Source organism: Acanthopagrus latus, chromosome 12, assembly GCF_904848185.1.
Source record: "Acanthopagrus latus isolate v.2019 chromosome 12, fAcaLat1.1, whole genome shotgun sequence".
NCBI lineage: Eukaryota > Metazoa > Chordata > Actinopteri > Spariformes > Sparidae > Acanthopagrus > Acanthopagrus latus.
Window position 1 is genome coordinate 4,163,585 of NC_051050.1, and position 21,269 is coordinate 4,184,853.

The window sequence follows — 21,269 nt, forward strand, 5'->3', positions numbered from 1 at the left end:
ATGCCGCAGCTCATATTATTTGAACTAGCATAGAATTCTGGCCATTTCTTTCTACGAATTACAAATTTAAGTCATTAATGTATTACAAAATAGTTCATTTCGTAATAAACAACCAGTTTATTTTTCCATTGATTTTCTCAATTAGAGGGAAAAAAACGGCCTTTATTAACATTATTCTGTCAAAAGAATTGGACCTCACAGTCCACTTGATGGCTGTTTTCAGGGATGTTACCGTATCTCTGGGTATTCATTTGCAAATTGAGTTTTTCTATATATTTGGTGTTTTGTAATCATGTAACCAAAATTCAATTCTGAGGACATGTAATGACAATTCAACTGCATTTGCTGATAAAGACTATGGGATGCAGTTTAATGTTTCAGTAAAAGTTGGTCAGAGGGTCCTGAAAATAATTGGTCCAGCAGCCAACTTTATTCACTCTTTAAACAGTCCAGATCCAAACATTCCATTAAATCACTTCTTTCCCCTGTGCAGGCTCGAACCACCACCCTGAACGAGCAGCTCGGTCAGATCGAGTACATCTTCTCCGACAAGACGGGAACTTTGACACAGAACATCATGCAGTTCAAGAAGTGCACCATCGCTGGACGCAGCTACGGTACTGATCTGCTTCGCTGCACTCGAACATAAAGGGAGAGATACATGTGCATCTGGGAACTGGGACTGTAACCCTGACAGTATTAGTACCTTGCTCAGAGGTGTTGAACTGTGGCCTTGCTCGGGGGAATTCACCCTCTCACTTTCATAAAATAACCTGCGAGTGGAAATGGAAAGATATAGGGAGGGAAACCAGTAAGATGTAGCTGTGGAGGTAAAGACAAGAACAGACAGTGAGAGGGTGACACCTGCTGCCCGTTATTTGCGATGATAACCATCTTCTTGATACTAAAAATGTTGATGGCACACTTGAATATGGAGGATTTTACATCAGGTGTTCTACACACATGTCCAGTGTCTGCAGGAAAAAAAATGTTTAGTGTTTTATCTTTGCCTGGACCTATTGACAAGGTTGTGTTATCAGAAGGATGAAAATGGGCCTTTAGTGAGCCCTGGTTCCCTGAAGCAGGAAGAAGTGGAATTTAGATAAGAGCTGAACAAACATATTGAGGCAAGTTTGCAGATCACTTCACTTTGTTACAGACTGATGCTGCTTTATAAGAGAAAAGGAAAAAAAGGCAGAGCAGCCACTGCTGCTTAGGGCAGGTATGAAAAATCATGTAAAACTTCAGGCAAATCAGCAGCAGATAGAAATAAACAAATACAATGAGAACAAACACACGACCAGGAAATATTCTCCATTTGGTCTCAAAACAAAGATTCTGCCTCAAAATATGATATTGATAAATGTTCAGCATTGATGGCCGGATCTTTGTTTTGTGTAATATATGATTTTGTACAAAGTTACAGTGCGTTTCATTGGGTCACCTGTCACAGTAACTTCCAGGGGTCAGACAGTGAGGAGGGAAGTCTGCGAGCAAGAAGAAACATGACTTGAATAAAACTTTAAAACAACTGCGAGTATTTCTGCCTGAGTCACAGAGACAGACTTTCATCAGCAGCGATGGCTGTTGAACAACAGTGAGGCAAAGTCCCCCTGCACGCATTGGATCACCACAGGACCTTATATTAGAAAAGAGAGAGAGATAGAGAGAGAGAGATCGTCATTCAACTGTGTCATGGATTACACATGTCTGGCAATTATAAAAGATACATTTTCAACTCGTAAAATAAACTGTTGAACTATAGGACTGTGAGAATATATGTAGTCAGAAAGATTAAACAGACCGTATACATTAGCTAGCTCACAGGGCTGTTGAACTCTCCTTTTGCATAACTGCAGCTGTCTGTATGGCCAGACTTTCATCGTATTTATTTTATCTTATTGTACTGACAGCCTTGTTGGTGTTGGTGACCTATGCTGAGCGAGTCGATGTGGTTTCACACAAAATTAAATGATACTTCACTATCTTTACAATAAACTGTGCCTTTCACAAGTTGAATTTATTTTTTTGATGAATAATTTGTAAGTGTCATTCATGAAACAGTTCAAACAATATCAACAAATGATTTGTCCGAGCATCATACAGATTTCCCCACAATAACGTCCCACAGGAAGGGAAGGGACTTCATCTCTCTTTAAAGACGAAACCTCCCGTGATACTCTGCTACTGATTTTTTATTTTTGCATTTGTGTGTATTTATACGTATCAAGTTTTTGCTCTCCTCTGCACAGGTGAACCAACCACAGCTGAAGGAGTGGTGCTGGACCGAGGAAGGGTAAGATGTCAAATACACTTAACCTCAGAAGACACAAGAGGATTATTTATAATACAAACTGTTGGCTAAGATTCAGTGATTGTTTGATGAAAAAGGCCGAATTACGTTTGATTCTAAACATATGAAAGTTGACATTTTTTCTAAATTCTAAGCTGCTCAAAGAAGCACGTTTCCAGATTCATATCATGTCATATCACACCATTCATATCCAGAATGAAAATGTTGAGTGGACAATATTAAAACGGGTGATTTGTTATCTGAAGTGTCACATCAGCAGTGTCACCACAATCATAGCAGACAATTTCTGCTGTAGTCCTTTAAACCGTTTTCTCTGTTTTGCCTATTTCTAGCTGGTGGACTGGAGCTGGAACCAGCACGCCGACAGAAAGTTCGAGTTCATGGATCATTCCCTCGTTGCCATCATCCGGTCCAAGAAGGATAAAGATGTTACAGAGTTCTTCAAGCTGCTCTCGCTCTGCCACACAGTCATGGTGGAGAACAAAGACGGTAATCCTAAAATCCTCATTTGAAAAATGTTATTCGACTCAAATGCATAGAAAGGTGTATTAGTATAAAACTGCAGACATTGAATTGGACACCTCCTCGATGTATGGGTTCGTGCCTTTCCTTCAGGTGAACTGGTGTACCAGGCTGCCTCTCCTGATGAGGGCGCCCTGGTGACGGCTGCGAGGAACTTCGGCTACGTGTTTCTGTCTCGCACGCAGGACACCATCACCATCAGGGAGATGGATCACGAGACAACCTACGAAATGTTGGCCCTGCTCGACTTCAACTCGGACCGCAAGCGCATGTCTATCATCTGTACGAGTGCACAGACACACACACACAGTTGCACATACACACATATCATCACTGGTCGTGTTGTATAGTAGTTACGAGAAGATCAGTTCACATGAAAAACGTGAAAAAAGTTCTAATGTTTCATAAAAACAAAATAAAAAAACAAAACATTTGAATGAAATATGAAGTTAGTTGTTTAAGGAATTAATTTTGTTACTGTAACTATTTTATTACATTCAAGTAACTTTATGTAACGTTTTAACCTTGAAATAACAACTTCAGATACTCTGCCCCCAATCACTTGTTTCTGCTCTATGAATCTTCAGTGAGAGGGTAGAGTTACAGTGTAAAATACATGTTGACTTCAACATACACGTTTCAGCACCTTAGTTTGTTATAATGGAATTAGATTTGTTTGTAGGCAGCATCTGCATTTCATCTGACAAATTGTAACAGAGCTGGGATTTTTATTTAGGACAGTGGTGTTGCACTCAGAAACTGTAGGAAGGGTGCCAAATCACTTTAAATGCTGCTTTTTTTTAAAATGCCAAAGACAACCATTCTGCTGATTCCCTGATGACTGGCAGCAGGACGTTTTCATAGCAATGAAGCCAATCTTCATGTCGCCTGAGGGGAAGGTGTGTTTGACAGAGCTGACCAGCAGACAGACAGACAGACAGACAAAGACTTGATTGGAACTTGAAACACAAATTTTTAAACTGGAGATGACTGAAGACTTCATAGCCAAGGCTCAAGACTTCTAAAACAATGTCTCCTCTGACCCTCTGTGCTTCTGTCTGTCTCTCATTCAGTGAAGTTTCCTGATGGCCGTGTTCGTCTCTACTGTAAAGGAGCCGACACCGTCATCTATGAACGACTTTCCCCAAACACCAGACACAAAGAAACTACCCAGACTGCCTTGGATGTGAGTTTTTAGGCCTTTACTCTTATTTGTGCTGTTGTGTTTTTGCGGCTGCGTTCTGTCTCAGCATGGCTCCACTGTTTGTACAAACAATGACATGTATGTACAGAGCTGTTCCTCCTGTTTCTGTGGAAGCAAACCATTTGTGTTTTGTGCCTTAGGAATTTGCCAATGCAACCCTGCGGACGCTGTGCTTGTGCTACAAAGACATCGGCGCAGACGAGTACGCAGCCTGGTCACGGAAACACAAAGATGCCCAGCTGGTCTTGGCCGACAGAGAGGCGGCCCTCGACCGCGTGTATGAGGAGATCGAGAGCAACCTCATGGTGAGAGGAAAACAAAAAACCTTTCCACGCTTAAACCCACGACAGACACGTTTTTAGTTTGAATATGTCATTATGAATTAAGTGTTGATTTCACAATGTAATGGTTATAAAATAATGACTCCATCAGTGTTTAAGTAGCTTCCCTGCTCAAGTCTCTGACTGGCAATCCAGTCGGACCTGCAGCCTGGCACCTTTTCCCATCTACATTCATCTTAGACCAAATGAATGAATAAACTCACGTTTTGTACTGCGTCGTTGGTAGTTGCTACTCAGAGGAGAGTGAAAATAATCCAGTTATATTTGTGAGAGCTGCACCAACAGTAATGGAAACACTTAGAGAAGAAAGTTGTTCAGTTGTTTACACTTTAACACTGGGCATTTAACAGCACCGACATCTAGAGATATACAGGATTTAATAGGAAAAAAGGAAAGAGTGGAAGCACAAAACTCGAATCTGGAAATGACTGTCAAAATTATAACACAAACAAAAAATACGGCAACAAATGTTTAAAATCCAACTGAAAACCAGTGTGAAGCTCTTTATTATTAACTGACAGTCAGTAATAGTTAAAAACATGCACCCTGAGCTGTAACTAAGCACCTGTATCCCTCTCTCCAGCTGATTGGTGCGACGGCCATCGAAGACAAATTACAGGACGGCGTGCCAGAGACCATCGCCACACTGGCCAAGGCCGACATCAAGATCTGGGTCCTGACTGGAGATAAGAAAGGTACCTCAGAGTCATACTGTTAGTCCACCTGCACTAATAAGAACCAATATGTTTGGCACTGATATTAAAAAAAACACCAGTGGTTTAATTATGTTTCTAAGTTTGAACTTGCATCTGTCTACTTTTAAGTAGATGCATCTTAAAAACACCACCCCGCCGCTGTAACAGAATTTTCTTCTCACTTTTAATGAATTTTAACTTTCTCCCCAGAAACGGCAGAGAATATTGGATATTCTTGTTCACTTCTGACAGACGACATGCAGATCCACTACGGAGAAGACGTCAAGTGAGTCTTGCAGCTCTTAAGATGTTATGATGCCAAAGTTTTTTACTCCATCCATGTAATATTTGGAAATGAGAGAGAGCGCATTATTTTTCATAGAAATGTAAAGTTAATCAGTATTGACCAAATTAGCACAGCGACCATTTTCCTCTGACATCACACTCAGGGTAGAAAGCTCAGACGTCACACTGCTGTGTTCTAGATCGCAGTCCTATACATCATACCTATATACTAAAGTCGCTATCATTCCACTCGTTCATGATTGCTCAGCAACTCAAAATTAAGAGGGACATCGGACACATTTGATACCCATGAGCTGCTGTTGAATAGCGGTTAATGTCATGTTTTGAAATGCAAGTCTAAGAGTTTGTCTGTTGTTCCTGTGTCTCCAGCGATAAGCTGAGGATTCGTCAGACCCAGAGGAGACATGAGCCTCCAGCTGTCCGTATAGGCAAAAAGAAGCCCGTGCTGCCTTTCTTCCCAGAACCAGGCAAAAACGCTCTGATCATCACAGGAGGCTGGCTGGTAGGTTCCATCAGCACGGTTCTGAAATCATGACAAATGATCCATTTTTATTTTGAGTTTTTTATGATATTTGGAAATTCAGCCCTGGCAAAAAAGATCCTCCTAAATCCCAATGTTTTTTTTTCTCAGAATGAGATTCTGTATGAAAAGAAGAAGAAGCGACGTCGCCTGCGTCTCCGACGTCTGGGGAAACGACCGCCTCCCAGCACCCCTCAGGACGGACAGCCCATGGACGACTTGGAGAAGGAGATGAGACAGGTATGATGAAATTAACTAAACATTTTAAAAGAAGTGAGATTTGATTGTGTTGACTGTTTTAAGTAATAACAAAGATGGTAATATGCCTCTGCAGATTGACTTTGTGGACATGGCCTGTGAGTGCGAGGCAGTCATCTGCTGTCGCGTCACCCCCAAGCAGAAGGCTAACGTTGTCAGTTTGGTGAAGAAGTACAAGAAAGCTGTGACACTGTCTATCGGAGATGGAGCCAACGACGTCAACATGATCAAGAGTAAGGACATGAGTGTTCTCGGCTCGCGTTAAAGGACACTTTTTCTTTAGTATGTTCCAGTTCTAGTATGTCTTCTGTCCCTCCAGCTGCAGACATCGGTGTTGGTATCAGCGGCCAGGAGGGGATGCAGGCCGTCATGTCCAGCGACTACGCCTTCGCTCAGTTCCGTTACCTGGAGCGCCTCCTGCTGGTGCACGGACGCTGGTCCTACATCCGAATGTGCAAGTTCCTGCGCTACTTCTTCTTCAAGAACTTCGCCTTCACACTGGTCCACTTCTGGTACTCCTTCTTCAGCGGATACTCCTCACAGGTCAGCAGCACAGCAGCATGCTAATGTCTACCTCACTACTGCTTTTTACTTCTACCCGATGCAAATAAACCACCTAGAAGACCTTGGTTAATGTTATTGTTCAGGTGCCAGGGGCCAATGGAAGAGCCCTCTGTTCCCCTATTGATCAACATCACTGAACAGTTGTACAAGCTGTCAAATTAAGTTTGAAGAAGTCAAAAGGTTTTCACATGAAGGTCTTTCTGTCAGGATGTGAGACATCCTAGATGCTGTGTTGGTTGTCTTTCACCTTGACTATAATTCACCCCGACACTCAGTTTGCTCCCAGTGATATCATGTGGCCTTATCCCAGCATACATCACTTTACTTTACATACTCAATAATTGTCTCTTCTTCTCTGCAGGTCGCCTACGAAGACTGGTTCATCACTCTATACAATCTCTGCTACAGCAGCTTACCTGTTCTACTAGTTGGACTTCTTGACCAGGTAAAAACAGGCATATCGTATTTTTTGTCCAAAATATCCACATGCCTGTTCTTTAACTGTATACAATAAATGGCAAAGGTTATAATTAAGTTGAAACTGCAGAGGTTGATCTGAAAGTTAATGTACAAAATATATGATAGCTAAGACTCAGATGTGACTAAAAAAATAAAGGCATATTGCACATCTTAGGTTTGAAACTTAACCGAACACCCTTCTTTACATTTGTCTTGGACTAACCTGTTCTTAAACATATTTGAGTCGCTCCAGAAAAACACGATTATGCAGTCGCATAATTCAACACATAATCAGTCAAAGTCTGCACATTTACACGTGGGCCGCATTTTTTTTCAACGATGCCTCACTTTCGCTGATTTCCTTGCGAAATATGCAGGGCTCGCATGATTTCATAATACCTGCATTTTCTTTGCAAAAAAGTCACATATATTGTCGCAGAAAGTTGGAAAATGTTGCGTTTACTTCACACAAGAACCGTTTTCCTCCTGTTGCCCTGGTAACGTTATGAAGTGACGTCATCAGAAAGCTTCAAACCCCAGAAGTTGTGGTGTATTCTTTTTGTAAAGCTACAGAGCCAGTTTGGCTCATCACCAATTATTACCAGCACTTTCTGTGATGTAGTATGCTTGCTTATCATCTTTACATTAAGGTAGTAGCCTAGTGAGAACAGAGTGTTGGGGGAATCACTTTTTTTTTCTTATTCATCTAACTGCTGTTCCTGCAAATTCGTGCAATTTTATCACATAAAATTGCATAAATATGCCGCATATTCCATCGCATTTTTCAAGAAAATGTTCCACATAATCAAGGATTTTTGCCCGCAACAATCACAAATAACTATTTATGTCAATAAAAAAATCCAGTCCATTCCGTTATCTTCTGCTCAATGAGAGACAAATAAAAGTAATCCAGAATTCTGTTAACTGATCCCTCCTCCTCCTCCTCCTCCTCCTCCTCCTCCTCCTCCTCCTCCTCCTCCTCCTCCTCCTCCTCCTCCTCCTCTTGCTCTCGCTTCAGGATGTTAACGACAAACTGAGCCTGAAATTCCCCAAGCTCTACCTGCCTGGCCAGCAGGGGTCAATGTTCAACTACAGAAACTTTTTCATCAGCTTGTTCCACGGCATCTTCGTCTCGCTCATCATCTTCTTCATCCCTTACGGAGCCTTCCTTCAGACCATGGGGCAAGACGGAGAAGCCCCCTCCGACTACCAGTCTTTGGCTGTCGTCACTGCCTCGTCACTCATTTTTACTGTCAACCTGCAGGTCAGTCGCACATAAGTGTTTAGTTTTTTTTTTGTTTTGTTTAGTTTTTTTTTTCAGAGGGATATTTGCAGCCCAATCAGGCATGTTAAAGATGAGAACATGCTGATATGCTAAATGTGATATCTTTCAGTAACAATAAAAAGAAATATCAACAATTGTCTTGAATTTTTAAAGGAAGCATTGACTCAGAAGTCCAGACTAAATATGATACTCGAAGTTTAGAAGATGTGCATGCACGTGAGCGGCCGGCTGACTGGTGTTTTCTTCTCCGACTCTTGTCTGTCAGATCTCTCTGGATACCTCCTACTGGACCTTCGTCAACTGCTTTGCAGTTTTGGGCAGCATAGCAATCTACTTCGGGATCATGTTTGACATCCACAGTGCTGGGATCCACGTCATCTTCCCCTCACAGTTCACCTTCACAGGTCAGTCAACGACCATCACTGCGGTGTCACACAGTTAGCTGGTTCTACAGATGGTACTCCAAAATATTCTTCAAAAGCAGCACAGGGTACCACACTGGGAGTTCCAAGAGTCTCCTTGACAATTCAGAATGGTGCCATTTTTTTTGTCTTTAGTCTTTCCAATACCACAAAGAGCAGAACAGTGAGGGATGAAGCATATTATCAGCTTACTCCATCATGTTGTGAAGTTACAGGCTAGCTGTTGGGTTAAGAAAAAAAAAGCCATGGTCAGGACTGTTGCATGAATCGAGAGGGAGCTGGTCCTGGATGCAATGCTACATCAAACCCCCAACTGCCTCACAACTCTCATGATGTATATTTTGTGTCTGCAGGTGCAGCATCCAATGCTCTGCGGCAGCCCTACCTGTGGTTAACCATCATCCTGACGGTGGGCATCAGCCTGCTGCCCGTCATCTGCATACAGTTCCTCCATAAAACCATTTGGCCCTCTGTAGGAGACAAGGTGAGGCCTCCATGAGTCAACATGCAGACCTGCTGCTGGACTGTTCTTAATAATCACCCACTGGGGAACTGTAGATTATCAGGAACATGTAAATGCAGCACCTTTTCTAGCTTCAAACTGTGTCCAATGGATCTTATTTTCGTCTGAGAACAGATTATTCATATATGGAAAACAGTGTTGTTGCACTATATGGAATGTAAATGATCAAATTGGACAGGACAGGATGAAATAAGACGTTTTAATGTTTAATCCAACCGCAATTCGAGTGTATTACTTTTGAAATGAGTCGTCATGAAATGCAATTAAGTGGAAAAGAAGTAACCTGAGGAACGAGGAAAAAAATACCAAAGCAGCGTTTCTCTAATCTCCTTATCTCCGATCGTCCCCCAGGTCCAAAGAAACAGGAAGAAGTACGAGATGGAGATGCAAGAGGAAGAGAAGAAAAAGCCATCAGCCTTCCAGCGTGGCCGGCGTTCCCGCCGCTCTGCCTACGCCTTCTCTCACTCCCGTGGCTACGCCGACCTCATCTCGTCTGGGCGGAGCATTCGGCGGCGCCCGCCGGCCCGTGGCGGACCCCAGGACAGCATCAGGGAGGTTCCCCACAGAGAGGCTGAAAACATCTGATGAGGGCTGAGCAGGAGATGGCGCAGAACTGTAGCCAGAGGGATTGTAAATATTTGGGGAGGTGCGAGGAGCAGTGGGTTAATCCTCGCCATCATCTGAGTCGCTGCTGTAATGGTCAACATCACAGCCTGGTCGGTGGTTCAGTGCACAGTTCCTTTTGGGTATTTAAGTGCCTTGAAGAGCTCCTAATGTCACTCGTCCTTTTAGAAATGACAAGTTAGATGCTTGGTTTGGCACCAGCATGTTAACCTGCAGAAATGAAGAGCTACTTTTTTGCTCCAGTCTGTGATCCTGACTCCACTGCCTGTAGTCTCTCCTCTATGCACAGACTCTTGAAAACTAATGAAAAAAAACAAAAAAGCTCACCGAAGAGACCTCTGTTACCGGGGTTTGAAGTCATGCAGCGACTGTGTGACTGACAATGTCGTTCGACTCAGGATTTTTTTAAAGTAAAAGCTTTATTTTTAGTCAGTTTGTCCCTGCACACCACTACTGTGGCTGGATACGTAACTAATGTTGTTTAACATGTTGCTTTTTGATATTGACGGTTTTAGCCCAGTATCTGCAGTGCACTCGATATGTTAAGTGTTTTATTAAATTAAAAATATATATTTTCCAGTCAATTTGTCCGTTTGCAACATGAAATCAAACCACATCATCTGTTACTTTAGTTTGTTTCTGTCCGTTGAGATGCAGTCAAAACCTTTTCCTGCACATTAGGACAATGGGCTAAAACTGAACATGTCGAGGTGTCCTCTTTTAATGTTTTATTATAAATAATGGCGGGATATTTCCATGCCACGTCATGCAAGGTGGTCAGATATTATAAAGTGTGTCTTAATTTAAAACTAAGTTGTGAATATTTTTCTTCTGCTCTATCAAATATCCAAAGTGTCCTTACTGATGGGTGTTGGAGTTTCTAATTTGAGGGACTGCAAACATTTTCTTCACATTTTTTAAATGCCTCTTTCCAAGCTGTATCCTCATGCAAACACCTAAAAAAAACAAAACACTCGTCTTCCTTCAACAGCAGTCTCTTCATTTCTTTTCACTTTACAGAGTGTAAATTTAAGTGCTCCTTACTTTAAATGTGGAAAGAAACACACAGAAAGGTCTTGGTTCATCTTCGTTTGATGACGTCTTAGTAGTTTGTTCCTTTCTCTTGATTTTTGCGACTTCCTGGAAGTTAAATTGCACGATCTTTAAGTGGTGAAAAAGTGAGGATGTCCTGCGTGTGTGTCACTGGTTGTTTACAATAAACCCCAAAATGATCTGTTTTTCCATTCCTCTATTCAGATTTAGGATATCCACTAGGAAGCGCTAAGCCAGAACTGACCCATTCCTGCTCTGACTGTTACTGTCTGCAGATAATGTCTTTTTAATACTGAATGAATGACTGCAGTGGATGAGGACTGCTGTTGATTGTACCATCAACAGTTCAGTCTCTGTCATATGATGGTATTTTATCATGTGGTTGTTAATAAAAGCCATGGGCACATTTAGCAATCTGAAACTTGTCTTTATTTTATTGGGGAGGCTCGTTCCCCTTTGTTTTATGTTTGAATGTGGTGATTCTAATATTCAGGATTTTCAGTTTGATTATCCTTACACAACCAGGATTAAAGTTTTTTAACATGTTTGTTAAGCTGAACCTTTCTGTTTCATGTTCCAGGACCATCATCGCCATGTTGACCCTGGATTACTCTCTTGGATCAATATGGCAGTGATGGTCCAGGATGAACATGACAGAATTATCCGAGGTCAACATAACACTGCAGTCTTGCAAAATTGATTTGTTTGGGATATTGAAATAATTCAGTGAATAATATTCTGGCTTGATGGGAAGTCTACTTGTTAGCATAGACTATTTAGCCAACCGGCTAATCCTGCAGTAGCTCATATAGCAACAGCTCTAGGTAGGTATTAGACTACACAGAATACATTTTAGTGATCAAAAGACAGAGGATTCCATCTTTGGCACGGTGCAAAGTGTCCCATGGCATTGCACAAGTTTGCTAGTTTCTGTCTGATGCATCTGTCACCTTTTAAGCCCCTGTTGGATTAAAAAAAAAAAAAAGCAAATGTACCTGTGCCCATCTGTGCACCCCTGGGTGTGTCAGTGAGGTGTGGTTAGGTGAACTGGAGTAAAGTGGACAGAGTGTTTTTTTTTTTTTTCCCTGCTGTTTAAAAGGCACATTACTCAGTCAGACGTGATCTCTGCACAGGTGGTTTACATCACACATACACTCTGGTCTCATGACAGAGGGCGAGAGGCTGCTTTCATTCATTTGCTACATTTCCATGCATGCAGTGACGTGACTGCAGCAAATGTCTCGGCACTTTTCAGCAGCCAAACTAAAAGCTGTACTTACAAACTTGACAGGGCAGAGGAAACACTCTCCACATGGAACAGAATTAAACTTTTTATTTAAAACAAATAAATGATCATTTTCATATATGTTGAGTCGTTTCTGACGGAGCTTTAGATTTACCAGGGGGGATGGTCGCTTCAATCCAAACAATTTTACTGTACGAATCTGGAGTGTGTGTGTGAGCCTTTGGACATGTGGAAGAACAGACATGTACTCATTGTTTGTGTCAATGGAGGATAGCTGCAGGTAATATCTTCAATGATTCCACATTAACAAGGTATTTCACCCATCACTATTACACACACACACCCGTGCAGTATTGCTCCTCCTCCTCAGTTGAATATCCGTCCAACTGCTGACGCAGTGGAATGGGGCTGTTGATGGAACGGATGATTGTGAAATGGCAGAGGCAGAGGCTGCATCCCTCCTGTACGTTTTCGCCTTTGTGTCGGATTTTATGAACAATTTGATCTTTGCTCTGTGTTGTAAATGGGGCCTATGAACACAACCTGAGTCAAACACATTCATCTTTCAGAGAGGAATCAAAGTCTGATCTGATAAGCTCTTTATCTTATGCCCTTAATGGCACTGAATACCTTTCAGTTCATATATTTCATTCCAGACGTTAAGTGTCTCTACGTGGTGAAATGGCGCAGCGAGGAATTCAGATGGATCAGGAAAAATTCTTCTGTTCGATCTGTCTGGATCTACTGAAGGATCCAGTGACTATTCCCTGTGGACACAGCTTCTGTATGAACTGTATTAGAAGCTACTGGGAAGAACAGGATCAGAAGAAAATCTGCAGCTGTCCTCAGTGCAGACAGACGTTCCAACCGAGGCCTGCCCTGATGAAAAACACCATGTTAGCAGATTTAGTGGAGGAGCTGAAGAAGACTGGACTCCAAGCTGCTCCAGCTGATCACTGCTACGCCGGACCTGAAGATGTGGCCTGTGATTTCTGCACTGGGAGGAAGCTTAAAGCTGTCAAGTCGTGTCTGCAGTGTCTGGTCTCTTACTGTGAGCAGCACCTCCGGCCTCACTATGACTCTCCTGCCTTTGAGAAACACAAGCTGGTCGACCCCTCCAAGAAGCTTCAGCACAACATCTGCTCTGCTCACGACGAGGTGATGAAGATTTTCTGCCGCACTGATCAGCAGTGTATCTGTTATCTCTGCTCCATGGATGAACATAAAGGCCATGACACAGTCTCAGCTTCAGCAGAACGTACTAAGAAGCAGGGAGAGCTCGGAGCGAGTCGACAGCAGATCCAGCAGAGAATCCAGGACAGAGAGAAAGAGGTGAAGCTGCTCCAGCAGGGGGTGGAGGCCGTCAATCACTCTGCTGATGAAGCAGTGAAGAAGAGCGAGAAGATCTTCACTGAGCTGGTCCATCTCATTGAGAAAAGAAGCTCTGATGTGAAGCAGCAGATCAGATCCAAGCAGCAAAGTGAAGTGAGTCGAGTGAAAGAGCTTCAGGAGAAGCTGAAGCAGGAGATCACTGAGCTGAGGAGGAAAGACGCTGAGTTGGAGCATCTCTCACACACAAATGATCACATCCAGTTCCTAAACAACTACCCCTCACTGTCTCAAATCAGTGAACCTACAGACTCACCCAGCATCAACATCCACCCTCTGCAGTACTTTGAGGATGCGACAGCAGCTGTGTCAGAGGTCAGAGATAAACTACAGGACATTCTGAGTGACGTATGGACCAAGATCTCACTGGCAGTGACATCAGTGGATGTTTTCCTGCCACAAGCAGAGCCAAAGAGCAGAGAGGAGTTCTTACAGTATTCATGTCAAATCACACTGGATCCAAACACAGCACACACACGGCTGTTATTATCTGATGGGAACAGAAAAGCAACAGTGATGACAAAAATGCAGTTATATCCTCAACACCCAGACAGATTCACTGTAACCCAGCAGGTGATGAGTAGAGAGAGTCTGACTGGACGTTGCTACTGGGAGGTGAAGCATAATAATGACCCTGTTGCAGTCACATACAAGGATATCAGCAGAACAGGAGGTACAAGTACATTTGGAAGAAATGACAGGTCCTGGGCACTACAGTGTTTGGACAACAGTTATACATTCAGGCATAACAACATCAGCACCTCCATCCCAAGTCCTCAGTCCTCCAAGATAGGAGTGTACCTGGATCATCATGCAGGTATTCTGTCCTTCTACAGCGTCTCTGACACCATGACTCTCCTCCACAGAGTCCAGACCACCTTCACCCAGCCGCTCTATGCTGGACTCACTGTTTATGGTTATGAGAAGTCTGTTGAATTGTGTGAGCTCAAGTAGGCAGGTTGAAATGCTGTGGCTATGTACATACATTCAGTGTGGGTTAAATATTAAATGAAAAATATGTATATATGTTTTTCTCTTTTAATCTTTGAATGACTATTACACTTTAAGTAACTCAAACAATTTTTGATCCCATGTTAGTATAGTAAAAAAAACTGATCATTCCAGAGGAGTAAAGAAATAGGATTTGATTGATTGGAAATAAAAATGTGTTATAAGTTTGCAGCTGTATTCTTTATAATGAAAATATAAGGATATAGACTGAAACTATGAATATGGTGAGCTGCTGTTAGAAAATGATTTTATTATAATGGATTTCTGGATTTTACAAATTTCCGTGTGTTTGAAGGGAAATAACCTGAACATTTTACTAGTGATAAATGAATATATACTCATATAATCACTTTTTTGTTTCATATATATGGTGTTACTATAATACTTCATGTTCCCTCTGTTCCGCTGCATGGCCCTTAATGGAGCAGCAATAGTATTTCTAAGTAGTTGATCTCAGCTGATGTTTATTTTGTTCCTGTCACTCTGAATGTTTTCAGGAGAAGCTGTGCAGATGTATGATTATTGTGACTACAGTGATAATCACCTGGGCACCGTTTCATTTCCTCCACAGTGCTGACACACTGCTTTAACAGACTGACTGTGGATGAAATGAATGGACACACTGAGGCAGCATTTACTGATTGGATCGATCAATAAAGTGGATTTTTCTCTCAAAAACGAATAAAGTATTTCTCATGATTTCATTCCAGAAACTGTCAGTAGCATAACACACCTGAATTTCAGAATGAGCTGCCTGAGACTGAGTTGCATTGTGGGTAATATACAGCAGGCTCCAAGATTTTTCCAGGTTATGAGCCTGGCTTGTTCTCCCTGCCACTGGTCGACATCAAATGTGTGTGTGTGTATCAGTGGTGGAATGTAATTAATTACTGTCCTCAAGTACAAGTTAAAGGTAGGCCTACTTGTACTTTACATGAGTATTTTCATTTTATGTTCCTTTATTCTTCTGCTCCGGTACTTTTCTAGGGGAAACATTCAAAATGAACCCGGCCCATGAGTTCAGGACTCTGCCCTGATCCGGTGAACCACTGAGGCATCCCTATGTTCTACTTTCTACTCCACTACATTTCTGTGATAGCTTCAGTCAGCAGTCACTCTGCAGAGAACCCTTCATACCCTTCCTGTCTAGTGATGTGCTGCTTCATGTTTGTGAGAATCTAGAGGATGAGGAGCTTCTCTATGTGTGGAGAACATTTTTGTCCCTCTTAGTCCAAATAAACTCTTTAAAGCCCTCTGTGTTCAGCTGGAAAATGCATTGTCACACAGCTGACAACAGGCTGTTCTCCTGACATCATGACCTCATCAATACACCAAGTAGCTCGATTAGTTCAACCTAAAACATATGGAGCAGTAAAATGAAACACATGTGAATTCAGCAGTGAAGAAAATCAAATATACACCATCGAATTGTTTAGTTGTCAGTCAGACTGTCAAGACAACATCAGATGATTACTGGGACACCTGAAGAGAACAGAGCAGGCTTCATTTATGTAGCTGCCACAGAGGGAAAACTGACCCAAGGGCGACACCTGGTGGTGAAAAATGACACCAAAATAAATTCAGCAAAGGTGAACAGTCCCCACTTGTTGCTTCTCAGTTTGTACATCCTCAGTTCCCTCTCCATCCCTCCTCTGTCACCGTCCCTTCCTCATGAGATGTGAGCAGAGGACGCGAGGAGAGAGAAGCTAAGGCGACGGGCATTTAACCAAACGAGACGTTCCTGCTTCAGAGCTGAATTTGAACTACATATGAGCTGTGACACAGCTGCATCATCTGTCCATTGTTCTGTCATTGTCTTCTTCTGGATCTATAATCTCTGTCAGATGAGCTGAAACAGCAGTGTTCACGGCAACTTACACATTTACTTTTAAAGGGATATTATGTAACTTTTTAACCCTGTTGATGCTACAGCGTCTTGTAATAGGTGCGTTGTGAAGATGAAGAAAACTCAGAGACGCCGATGACTTACGTTGAAGTAGTTTATAAAACATGATCAGTGTGATGTCATGTCAAACCTGTCGAGTCTCCGCAATGTTCAGATTCTATCTGCGGCTCAGAGAGCATCCCTCCCATACATGGTTATCTGTTTAACAATAAAGAAGGGCAAGTTACTGCAGAGCTTCTCACCTCTGACAGATGGAAGGCCTTCCTGTGAGACCACACAAACTATCGTCTTTGGTTTGCAGGGGATCTGTTCTGTAGACATCTACAGTAGCTTCTAGCTGCTAAGTTTGTGAAGACCATGAGAGACAGACACTCATAGATCAGATGTCACTATGCCCTCATCTGTTCCTTATAGGGCTTTTAGATTTTTCTCTCACAACAGGGTGAATGGTGTGTCTCCCCCATCATATGTTTCTGCACTATGTGACTTCAGTGAGTCACATAGGTAGAAGGACGGAGGAGAGAGGAGAGAGGAGATGAGGAGAGAGGAGAGAGGAGATGAGGAGATGAGGAGAGAGGAGAGAGGAGAGAGGAGATGAGGAGAGAGGAGAGAGGAGATGAGGAGAGAGGAGAGAGGAGATGAGGACGTACTAAATGGAGAAAAGAGAAGAGCTAAGTGAAAGTGTCAGGAGTGGACACAGATGAAAATGTCCCTGACTGTCTCCTTCCTGCTTTTTAAAGGAAAACAGCACTTTGGAAACAAAACCACAGAAAAATGGTCTCAACTGAAGTGAACTGTGTTCTAACAACCGTTAAATTAGTCTGTGTTTTATCATCAGACTGCGCTCTCTGCTGATGATGCACTCAACATCAATATGGTGTGCCGTAAGTCAAGAATATCACGTGTTCTGCCAGTGAAATGAAGATATTTTGGTCTTTGAATGTGTCTTATAAAACCTTCCTCCTGTGCATGATGTGATAATAAACCCTGGAGGATATAAAGAGTTCAAAGCAAGATCACTAACAGCACCAACATTGTTTTTATTCTTCTCTTGGAGCAGCTCAAGTCACTCTTCATATTTCATAAACTTGGTTTATGGATCAGAGCTCTTAAATGACGTCTTACAGCTGCTCCATACAAACCAAAGTGTACTAACAGGTAAGTGGACCGGGTCAACACATGAACTAAAAGTGACTTATTATCTGATCAGGGGAATGTTGGGCTGTGTATTGTGAGCAGCATTTCTATTTTAAGAGGGAATGAATCCAGTCTGGTGACTCAAACTGTCCCTGTTCTAAAGAGGAGCTACAGGAACTCAGAGACTTGCTTGAATGAATCTACTTCCTGGTGTGTATAAAGCACGGTGACTCCTCCCTCCTCCTCCTGCTTCAAATTCAGAAAGTGAAAGTGTTTGACATTCAGTGTCTCTACGTGGTGAAATGGCGCAGCGAGGAATTCAGATGGATCAGGAAAAATTCTTCTGTTCGATCTGTCTGGATCTACTGAAGGATCCAGTGACTATTCCCTGTGGACACAGCTTCTGTATGAACTGTATTAGAAGCTACTGGGAAGAACAGGATCAGAAGAAAATCTGCAGCTGTCCTCAGTGCAGACAGACGTTCCAACCGAGGCCTGCCCTGATGAAAAACACCATGTTAGCAGATTTAGTGGAGGAGCTGAAGAAGACTGGACTCCAAGCTGCTCCAGCTGATCACTGCTACGCCGGACCTGAAGATGTGGCCTGTGATTTCTGCACTGGGAGGAAGCTTAAAGCTGTCAAGTCGTGTCTGCAGTGTCTGGTCTCTTACTGTGAGCAGCACCTCCGGCCTCACTATGACTCTCCTGCCTTTGAGAAACACAAGCTGGTCGACCCCTCCAAGAAGCTTCAGCACAACACCTGCTCTGCTCACGACGAGGTGATGAAGATTTTCTGCCGCACTGATCAGCAGTGTATCTGTTATCTCTGCTCCATGGATGAACATAAAGGCCATGACACAGTCTCAGCTTCAGCAGAACGTACTAAGAAGCAGGGAGAGCTCGGAGCGAGTCGACAGCAGATCCAGCAGAGAATCCAGGACAGAGAGAAAGAGGTGAAGCTGCTCCAGCAGGGGGTGGAGGCTGTCAATCACTCTGCTGATGAAGCAGTGAAGAAGAGCGAGAAGATCTTCACTGAGCTGGTCCATCTCATTGAGAAAAGAAGCTCTGATGTGAAGCAGCAGATCAGATCCAAGCAGCAAAGTGAAGTGAGTCGAGTGAAAGAGCTTCAGGAGAAGCTGCAGCAGGAGATCACTGAGCTGAGGAGGAAAGACGCTGAGCTGGAGCAGCTCTCACACACAAATGATCACATCCAGTTCCTAAACAACTACCCCTCACTGTCTCAAATCAGTGAACCTACAGACTCACCCAGCATCAGCATCCACCCTCTGCAGTACTTTGAGGATTCGACAGCAGCTGTGTCAGAGGTCAGAGATAAACTACAGGACATTCTGAGTGACGTATGGACCAAGATCTCACTGGCAGTGACATCAGTGGATGTTTTCCTGCCACAAGCAGAGCCAAAGAGCAGAGAGGAGTTCTTACAGTATTCATCTCAAATCACACTGGATCCAAACACAGCACACACACAGCTGTTATTATCTGATGGGAACAGAAAAGCAACAGTGATGAAAGAAATGCAGTTATATCCTCAACACCCAGACAGATTCACTGTAACCCAGCAGGTGATGAGTAGAGAGAGTCTGACTGGACGTTGCTACTGGGAGGTGAAGCATAATATGTTTAAGGGTTCTGTTGCAGTCACATACAAGGATATCAGCAGAACAGGATATGAAAGTCAATTTGGAAATAACAACAGGTCCTGGGTGTTAGAGTGTCCCAGCAACAGTTATACATTCAGCCATAACAACATCAGCACCTCCATCCCAAGTCCTCAGTCCTCCAAGATAGGAGTGTACCTGGATCATCATGCAGGTATTCTGTCCTTCTACAGCGTCTCTGACACCATGACTCTCCTCCACAGAGTCCAGACCACCTTCACCCAGCCGCTCTATGCTGGACTCACTGTTTATGGTTATGAGAAGTCTGTTGAATTGTGTGAGCTCAAGTAGGCAGGTTGAAATGCTGTGGCTATGTACATACATTCAGTGTGGGTTAAATATTAAATGAAAAATATGTATATATGTTTTTCTCTTTTAATCTTTGAATGACTATTACACTTTAAGTAACTCAAACAATTTTTGATCCCATGTTAGTATAGTAAAAAAAACTGATCATTCCAGAGGAGTAAAGAAATAGGATTTGATTGATTGGAAATAAAAATGTGTTATAAGTTTGCAGCTGTATTCTTTATAATGAAAATATAAGGATATAGACTGAAACTATGAATATGGTGAGCTGCTGTAGGAAAATGATTTTATTATAATGGATTTCTGGATTTTACAAATTTCAGTGTGTTTGAAGGGAAATAACCTGAACATTTTACTAGTGATAAATGAATATATACTCATATAATCACGTTTTTGTTTCATATATATGGTGTTACTATAATACTTCATGTTCCCTCTGTTCCGCTGCATGGCCCTTAATGGAGCAGCAATAGTATTTCTAAGTAGTTGATCTCAGCTGATGTTTATTTTGTTCCTGTCACTCTGAATGTTTTCAGGAGAAGCTGTGCAGATGTATGATTATTGTGACTACAGTGATAATCACCTGGGCACCGTTTCATTTCCTCCACAGTGCTGACACACTGCTTTAACAGACTGACTGTGGATGAAATGAATGGACACACTGAGGCAGCATTTACTGATTGGATCGATCAATAAAGTGGATTTTTCTCCCAAAACTTATTAAAGTATTTGTCATGATTTTATTCCAGAAACTGTCGCTGGCATAACACGCCTGAATTTCAGAATGAACTGCCTGAGAGCGAGTTGCATTGTGGGTAATATATAGCAGGCTCTGAGGCTCTTAACAAGGACAAAGAATGCTTTGAATAAATAATATGATGCTCAGTCAGACTCTTTCAAATGTAATTGTGAGTAACCTCAGCTCATCAGTCCGCTAAAGTAGCTTTTCACTGAGCTCTTGTCTAAACCTGTTATCAGTCACCGTCTGGTTACTTTTCAGATATTAAAGGGCAAAGGGCTTTACACAAGAGCTGTAAACACATCTTAAAGTGTTGAATTAGTGGAGTAACCCTTTAAATTTCTAATCAGTGAAGTGCAAGTCTTGATCTGGCATGGCTGGCAGCTCATGGCATCTAATGTCAGCTGATACCGCTGCAGAGTTTTGTCATGGTTTTCATTGACCCGTTTGTTATCAGACAGCCCAACTGGCTACAAAAATGCAGATGAAGGGTTTAGATAATAATTCAATTGTGCTCAGTATTCAATTATGATAAGCATAATAACTAAGCGGATAACATGGTTTAATGCACACTTTAACTGCAGACTTGAGAAACGACTTATAAAACCACAAGTACTAGAACCAGTTTCATGGTGAACTGCAGTACGCCCACTGTGCTTTTAAATGAAGTGGTGCTGATTGGAGCCTCTGGGTGTCACTGCAGGACTGCGTGTCCCTCTCAGCTCTGCTCGGATTAGTTCGACCCCGGTGGAAAAAATCAGTG

The 21,269-nt window shown here is 42.5% G+C and overlaps 2 protein-coding genes across 3 annotated transcripts in view; both read left to right on the top strand.

The window, feature by feature from the left end:
* atp8b1 (ATPase phospholipid transporting 8B1) overlaps nt 1-11,511 on the top strand; it is a 33,859-nt gene extending 22,348 nt beyond the window's left edge. For both annotated transcript variants that reach the window (XM_037117617.1, XM_037117618.1), the window contains exons 15-31: nt 494-617; nt 2,253-2,296; nt 2,647-2,803; nt 2,930-3,118; nt 3,910-4,022; nt 4,181-4,345; nt 4,965-5,076; nt 5,287-5,362; nt 5,752-5,884; nt 6,014-6,142; nt 6,237-6,393; nt 6,480-6,703; nt 7,086-7,169; nt 8,202-8,447; nt 8,734-8,872; nt 9,244-9,374; nt 9,765-11,511. In XM_037117617.1, the coding sequence (XP_036973512.1) occupies nt 494-617; nt 2,253-2,296; nt 2,647-2,803; nt 2,930-3,118; nt 3,910-4,022; nt 4,181-4,345; nt 4,965-5,076; nt 5,287-5,362; nt 5,752-5,884; nt 6,014-6,142; nt 6,237-6,393; nt 6,480-6,703; nt 7,086-7,169; nt 8,202-8,447; nt 8,734-8,872; nt 9,244-9,374; nt 9,765-9,998 (2,457 nt within the window). In that variant the 3' untranslated portion in view covers nt 9,999-11,511. The remainder of the gene's footprint in view (nt 1-493; nt 618-2,252; nt 2,297-2,646; nt 2,804-2,929; nt 3,119-3,909; nt 4,023-4,180; nt 4,346-4,964; nt 5,077-5,286; nt 5,363-5,751; nt 5,885-6,013; nt 6,143-6,236; nt 6,394-6,479; nt 6,704-7,085; nt 7,170-8,201; nt 8,448-8,733; nt 8,873-9,243; nt 9,375-9,764) is intronic.
* Nucleotides 11,512-12,898: 1,387 nt separating this feature from the next.
* On the top strand, nt 12,899-20,469 carry LOC119030134 (tripartite motif-containing protein 16-like). Its single transcript, XM_037117516.1, has 2 exons — nt 12,899-14,340; nt 19,405-20,469. The coding sequence occupies exons 1-2, from the start codon at nt 13,018-13,020 to the stop codon at nt 19,747-19,749; spliced, it is 1,668 nt and encodes a 555-aa protein (XP_036973411.1). The 5' UTR covers nt 12,899-13,017; the 3' UTR covers nt 19,750-20,469.
* Nucleotides 20,470-21,269: the final 800 nt, after the last annotated feature.